This window comes from Abramis brama (genome assembly GCF_963993115.1).
Source record: "Abramis brama genome assembly, chromosome: 1".
NCBI lineage: Eukaryota > Metazoa > Chordata > Actinopteri > Cypriniformes > Leuciscidae > Abramis > Abramis brama.
Genome location: NC_139963.1, coordinates 63,189,451 through 63,196,691, shown reverse-complemented (window position 1 = coordinate 63,196,691; position 7,241 = coordinate 63,189,451). Strand labels below are relative to the sequence as shown.

At 31.5% G+C, this 7,241-nt stretch overlaps 1 protein-coding gene across 2 annotated transcripts; it reads right to left on the bottom strand.

Moving 5' to 3' along the window:
• Positions 1–935: 935 nt before the first annotated feature.
• LOC311083534 (uncharacterized protein) lies at positions 936–6,857 on the bottom strand. Of its 2 annotated transcripts, XM_084115133.1 has the most exons (5): positions 6,018–6,857; positions 3,646–5,444; positions 3,234–3,405; positions 2,305–2,497; positions 936–1,827 (listed from the first exon to the last, which is right to left on the bottom strand). In XM_084115133.1, exons 3-5 carry the CDS (start codon positions 3,401–3,403, stop codon positions 940–942), a joined length of 1,251 nt encoding a protein of 416 aa, XP_083971259.1. In that variant the 5' UTR covers positions 3,404–3,405; positions 3,646–5,444; positions 6,018–6,857; the 3' UTR covers positions 936–939. The 2 variants fall into 2 exon arrangements, with proteins under 2 accessions (XP_083971259.1, XP_083971258.1); XM_084115132.1 differs by having other exon boundaries at positions 3,234–5,444.
• Positions 6,858–7,241: the final 384 nt, after the last annotated feature.

Sequence of the window (7,241 nt, the reverse complement as noted above, 5' to 3'; positions counted from 1 at the left end):
AATACCTCCAAATAGTAATCAAAATACGAAATACACATTAGATACATACCAACAATGGTAATTACAAATACCTGCAAAGGTAATCAAAATATGTATCATAACACTACCTATGAATACATAAATACTTGAACAAGATGTTTATGCCAAATGAAATGAAAAACATTTTCATGCAGAAAATTCTTTTTTTTTTTTTTTTTTTTATTTATCAGCTAACAATTTTTTTGAACATGTCTAAAATATTCTGTATTTCAGTTTTCAAACTACAATAAGGAGCATTGCTGTTTTCTGTAATAAGAAACATTTCTTGAGCAGAAAATAAGTATATTAAAATGATTTGTAAACCATATGACATTATAGACTAGAGTAATGATGCTGAAAATTCAAATTTGCATTACAAGAATGAACAAAGTAGATTGTATTATAAAAAGGGACAGTTTTGCTTTTAGTTTAAACCAATTTAATACATAGTATGTTTTCAACAAGAAATCAAAAAGTTCTCTTCCATGCAATCAATTATCAATATTTGCAAAAGTAAAAAACTAATACAAATAACACATTACATAAATAAATGATAAATCATACCAACAATGGTAATCACAAATACCTGCAAAGGTATCAAACAAAAGGGTAACATCAACATATATAATATAACACTACCTATAAACACTTGACAATATGATCACAAGAATAAACAAAATATATTGTTTAAGAGATACTTTTGGTCTTAGTTTAACCAATTAAATACAAAGTATATTTTCAACAAGAAATTAAAAATTCTCTTCCACACTATCATTTAAATTATAAATTTACAAATTAAAAAAAAAAACACATTAGATGCATCAAATATAATCATACCAACAATGGTAATGAGAAATACCTGCAAAGGTATAAAAAAAAAATAATAATAATAATATATATATATATTAGCGGGAAAAAAAATCATTTTTTTGTTTTTAATTGCATGCCTACAGATCTCAACTTTTTATTTGTGTGTTTTGGCTCTTGTACTGGTGGTGATGGCGTCTCAATGTCAGTTTGTGTGTCTTGAATTGCATAATCAGATGTGTCAGTTGGTGTAGGATGTGTAGGATGTGTACTCTGTGGTGGTGTATGAATTTGAAGAATGTCTTGATCCAAGTCTGTATCTTGGAAGAAAGGTGTAGATGGTCCAGCTTTATCATCAGTTATTGTGTTGGTGTTAATTGGCTCAATCTTTATGATAAAATCATTATGTGTTGTGACTTTCATTTCTGGTAATTCAAGTAGTGCATCAACAATATCGTCGTCAGATCTACTGCGTTTTAAGTCAACGATTGTGCCAATAATGTTATTGCCAATTTTGGCTGTAAATATTTTGCCAGATGTAGATTTCATTGTTAAGTTCCCGAAAGTTTTCATTTGTATTGCAGCTGATTTGAATTGAGTTTTACATTTCTCACACAGTATTTTTGAGCTTGATAGTGACATATTGATAGGGTGTTTTAATGGACAGATATACGTATTTGTAATTTGTGCGCCAATTATTTCACAGTTTTGACTGTTTGAAGATGTGGTTGGAAGAAGGACTGCAGTGTCTTGAGAATTAATGATTCTGAATTCTGTGTCTTTGGTTGTAGTCAAGTATGGTTTGTTGTTGTATTGTCTTACGGAGATATTTGACATGCTGTACCACCGGTCAACTTCAAGGCAGTGCTCGCCCCACACAGTCAGTTCTGCAGATGATGTTGCGTCACAAACAGTGTAAATGGTTTTTTCCAGGAAAGTTCCATCTCTCATTATATTGTGGCCCTCGCTCTCCTGTTGAGCGATTTTGACATTGAGTAGTACCTATTGAAAGAGAAATTTACACAGATTAGTAAAACAGTATGTTAAAGCTCGTTTTCAATTTCAGTAACATGTTTATTTCAATTACATGTATGTATATTTAAAATAATGTTATTTTTTTATATGTATATAAATAAGCATAGGAGTTATCTTTAAAAGCAGACTGTGGATACATTTTCAAATCATACTGCCAAGTCACACCATATATTTGAAAGACAGTGGTGTGCAATGCAGCTTCAATGTTCTTTTGAAGTGTAAAATGTGCAAGTGTGGCTAAACAGCCCCTAATGTTAGGACCAAACTTGAAAATTCTCTCGTGTCAGCATGCACACATAAATTTAGTTCAATATAAATTCAAGTTGTGGAATCAAAGTTTATAAGGGTATTTCTGTTATAGTGGTTAATGTTTAAGTAATATGTGATTAAGTCCATTTAAAATAGATACTGTACATTCAAATTTTCTTATAAAAATGTACTTACTCGTTCATATTGGGAGCTGGTTTTAAGGATGTGCTCCAATGTAAACACTTTCAGATCTGTTTTTTGCGTGTTGTAAATGAATCCAGCATCTCTTATACACAATAATTTAGACGTGTTTGTGAAAAGAATGTCTACTTTCCCGGAATACAGCTGCGAAGGTTGTATCACAATATTCTCCAGCTTAATGGGTCTCCTAGGAGTTGCATGGATTAAGGAAATATAGTTAGTTGTCTGGTATACAGTTTAAAGAGTAAAGTCACACAATCTAAAAAGATGATTGTTTTAAGTTTTCTTGCACTTTAGTAACATTTCTTTTTATAACTGTATGGTACTAATAAATCGTCATATACTAAAATGGATCTTTAGGTTACAGTTCATGGTTGTCTGTTCCCTCTTTTTTTAAATAAAATAAATGTCTTTATCAAAGATTCATAATTAAAACAAATATTATAGACTCGAATTCTAACAATTTAAAGCATCTTAAAATGTATTTTTATATTAAATTTCAAATTTTCATACAATCTTCATGCATAAACAATCCCAGTCACAAGATCATTAAAGCCACTAAATCAATCTTGAGGCTCTAAATTAAAATTACATCTCAAAGATTGAGGGGTGAAACAAACCCCAATATTAATAAATTCAAAAAGGAAAAAATATAAATTAATATTAATCAAATAAATATTTATCACATACAGTTATTAATTTTAATGAGAATAATCTAACATAATAAAAGTATTTTTATAACACCATGGGTTCTAGCGCTTTCATTACAAATATTGTTTATTTAGCTGGAAGGGTTCTGCAATTTTTATGAATCAAATAATTTTAACATGGTATGGTTTAGAACCATTTTTAAGAATGCGTTTAGAGCTAAAAGGTCATTGTGAATGTACTTTTCATAAGAACAACATATGTAACTGACTCACCGATCATTTTCTGATGATTTGAATTGCCCGTGTAGTTCAGGCCTGAATATTCTGATTGTTGATGTGATGTCTTTTTGTTGTAATGTTGCGTCAAAAAAATGTTTCTTGGGGCCCTGTTTTATGTCAGTGACGTTGTGTATATATCCAACAACATTTGATGGACTTGCCATATCTATAAGAAATATTGTATGCACATTAAAAAAATAAAATAAAAAAAAATAAAAAAATTAAGATTTAATAATATGATTATCACTTACAGGAGTCACATGATTTAACATGATGTGGTTATAATTATGAGACATATGTTTTGTGATTTAGTTTGAGTATCTTTGAAATTACACAAAATATTATAAATAAAATATTAAAGTCATATTCTGAATTTAAAAATCATTAAAAGTATATTTAGACTAACCTGTGTGTCAGGGTGCAGGCTGAACAATCTTTCTCCTTCTGAACAAATCTCCTTCTGAACAAATCTCCTTCTGAACAAACCTCCTTCTGAACAAACCTCCTTCTGAACAAACCTCCTTCTGAACAAACCTCCTTCTGAACAAACCTCCTTCTGAACAAACCTCCTTCTGAACAAACCTCCTTCTGAACAAACCTCCTTCTGAACAAACCTCCTTCTGAACAAACCTCCTTCTGAACAAACCTCCTTCTGAACAAATCTCCTTCTGAACAAATCTCCTTCTGAACAAATCTCCTTCTGAACAAAGCTAGAACGTTTTGTGTGGAACAGTTTTCTCTTAATCAAGGTGAACATATGGCAGGATACAGACACATTAAATAGACAAGAATGCACAAAGGATGATTGATCAGAATGGAACTACAAAAGGTGATGATGAGACAAAGAGAGACAGCTGTGATGAATATTAGTGTCTATGGTGATAAATGACAAGCAGGTGATGAGTTATCAGTGATTGCTGATGACGTGAAGGTGATGAACATATATAGTATATCAGATATGTTTAGTTGAAATTACTTTATGCTCAATGTCATGTGCTAACTTGAAGACATGTTTTGTTATTGTTCACACATTGGTTTTTATACATATGGTGCTGAATTGTGAACTATTACTTTCTATGTATGTATTTTGAGCCCTGCTGTAGTATTGAATTGTGTTGGTAAATTTGAATATATAGTATAAATAGATAAAATGTGTGATGTATGAAATTGTTGACTATTTAAATAAACAAAAGTCAATTGTACCATTTTGTTGTGTTTAATATACAAATAAATACAATTATATTTGAAAGATGGATGTGAATAAACCTTGATTTTTTTCAGCATTAATCATATGGATAAGAAAACTCCATTTTAAAAACTTTTGAATTAAAATAATTGTGCATTTAAAAACAGATTAGAAAACTATTTACAGCATGTGACAAAACAGCAGTATAATTCAGTCATTGAACATTGAACATGAACATTGTCTTGACAATGGTATCATATGACAATTTTGAATGTAGACAATGTTAAGAATTACATTAATACAAGATTAGGGGTTTAAAATGATTCAAATTTGTATTGTCTGTGCTGAGGTGATCAATTTAATTATAAAGTGTATTTAAAAACATTAGGGGTTAAAAAACTATTTTGAGTAAATGAAAAAAAAAACAAATACAATGATTATTTAAAACAATTACAAAAGGGTATTCAAAATTGTGAAATAATTGGTGCACAAATAACTAACATGTCTGTCAATTAAACCATCACATTAGTAACATGCCACTATTCAGTTTGTGGCTATAAGCGTCCAAAAAGTGGCATAAGTGGCATAGTGTCCAAAATGTTAAACTCAATTCAAACCAACTGCAATAGAAGTTAAAACATAGAAACCTCATCATAAAAATCTACCTCTGACAACATTTTTACAGTAATAGCATTGAAATAGCATTGTTTGCACACTGGTTGATGTAAAATGCAACAGATCTAATGATGATATTGTTGATTTTCTGCTTGAACTACTAGAAATGAAAGTTACTACATACAATGACTTTATCATTAATTGAGCCTATAGCTTCACTGGAGATCAACACAAGTGTGATGAATGAGGACACTACTGAAAGAGCTGGACAGGCTGAACAATACTTTGAAGATAAAGAGTTTGATCAAACCACACAGTACACATCCTATTTCAACTGACAAATATCATTGTGCCATCCAGGAAACACAAATTGACAGAGCAACTCTCCAAGTCAGCACGTCCAACTGCAGAAATATAAAGACAAAAAGTTGCAATTACTACAGCTTAAAGCTTTTTTCTCAACTGTGAATTTGTAGTTTCCATTTCATTTCATACTTGATTAAATATCTGCATGTTGAAAATGTATAGTTTTTTTTTCACATTTTGCCATGTGTATATTGAGAATTAAAAAGACTGCAAGGAAACTCATGCATTCTATTTGTTGTTGGTAAATAAATATAATTCACATTAAATGGAATGAAATGAAGAGCAAAACTGCAATACTATAGGTTAGAAATAGTTTGATAAATCAGAATGGATTTATCAGATCCAGCAGATCTAGTTCTGAAGATATTAAACACTTCAGACAGCAAGATGGCTTCCAATGATTGTATTTATTGACCCTGAAAAATGACATGGGACAATTTGATCAGAATATTATCAGTTGTGCAAATCTTTTTCCACATTATACACGGTGCACAGATCACTTGTTAGCTCCATGTGCGTCACTGAAAACTCACAATACATATAATAAATTCAGCAACATATTGCCTTCATTACTCAGTGAACTTTAACCAAATGAACACCTCTAAACATACCAATATTAGCTGGAAAGAATGAAGGAAACAAGAGCGTCTTGTCTCAACAGCGTCCATGTGCTCTCCGAGGCTGTGTAACTCAGACACTCTAAAGGCATGGTGTGCAACACTGATAAGTGTCCCATTTAATGAAACACCTTAATTTATAGTTCCTAACCACAAAAATATTGCATGACTCACTCGTACAAGTATTTAGGTATAACAAGGAAATCAAAAGTCTTTTATGTCATAGAAAAAAGTTTTAGGAAGTTCATCATAAAAAAATAAAATATAATTAATATTTCTTCATTCCCAACTTGCTAAACAACTCCTCAAGCATTGTAGGCTACTAAGTTACTTGTCCTGCTCTGTGTGGGTCTTGAACCTTGGTCTCTGGTGTGAGAGTCAGGTGCTCTAACAAGGAGGCTAGCTGGCCCTCTTTACACTAGCTTCTTCCAAAGCAGTGAAATTAATATTTTTTAATGAATGGCTTGATTTGTTTTATCAATATTCATTTTTCAGGAACAGAATAACATTATGCACAGTGAGGAGCCTACAGATTAAGAGCTTCATATGAGAAAAATACAATAATAAAAACAACACATTTTTTAATGGTTAATTTCAGATCAAAACCTGCAAATGACCATTAGGTGTCAGATTGATTCAAAGCATTATGGAACATTTGGTTCAACTGTTTCACAAAGCCTCAATCTTACCACAACTATTTGTGCTCACTTTAATGAGAGGAATACTTTTGCAGTATGGTCATATGCCATATGAGATTTGAACCCATGATCAGAATGGCTCAGGATTTGTAGTATGTGGATTAACATATTGCACCACTTAGAAGATGCTGAACTAAACCGCTGCAGAGGAGAGGCTACAGTGTAATAATAATAATAATGATTAGTAATTGGTTATTTGATTGGTTAAGTGGTGTAATTAGTGTAATGCAATTAGTGTAATTAAGTTGAGCAATTAGTGAGGGTTTATAAGACAGGCAAAAAAGGAGACTATTTTCTGTGTTTCTTGACAAGGTGAGGTTAAGCAGTAGTGATGGCAAAATGAGGCTTCCTGAACCACTGAGACCTCGCAGGCCATTGCTTCAGCTAAAGGTTCATTACTCGAAGCTTCATTCATCATTGCTCACTAGTGACACCTAGCGACTGTGCAAAGAAATAGCAGACAAAAAATTAATTCATTCTGAACCAGTGTCGCGCCCTCCCTTTTTTATTAAAAAAAAAT

Excerpts from the sequence above, each read along its gene's own strand:
- LOC311083534 (XM_084115132.1), bottom strand. The coding sequence starts at position 3,403 with ATGGCAAGTCCATCAAATGTTGTTGGATATATACACAACGTCACTGAC. Across the intron at positions 2,498-3,233 it reads AAATCATCAGAAAATGATCG|GAGACCCATTAAGCTGGAGA; the intron begins GTGAGTCAGTTA and ends TGCAACTCCTAG. Across the intron at positions 1,828-2,304 it reads CCAGCTCCCAATATGAACGA|GTACTACTCAATGTCAAAAT; the intron begins GTAAGTACATTT and ends CTCTTTCAATAG.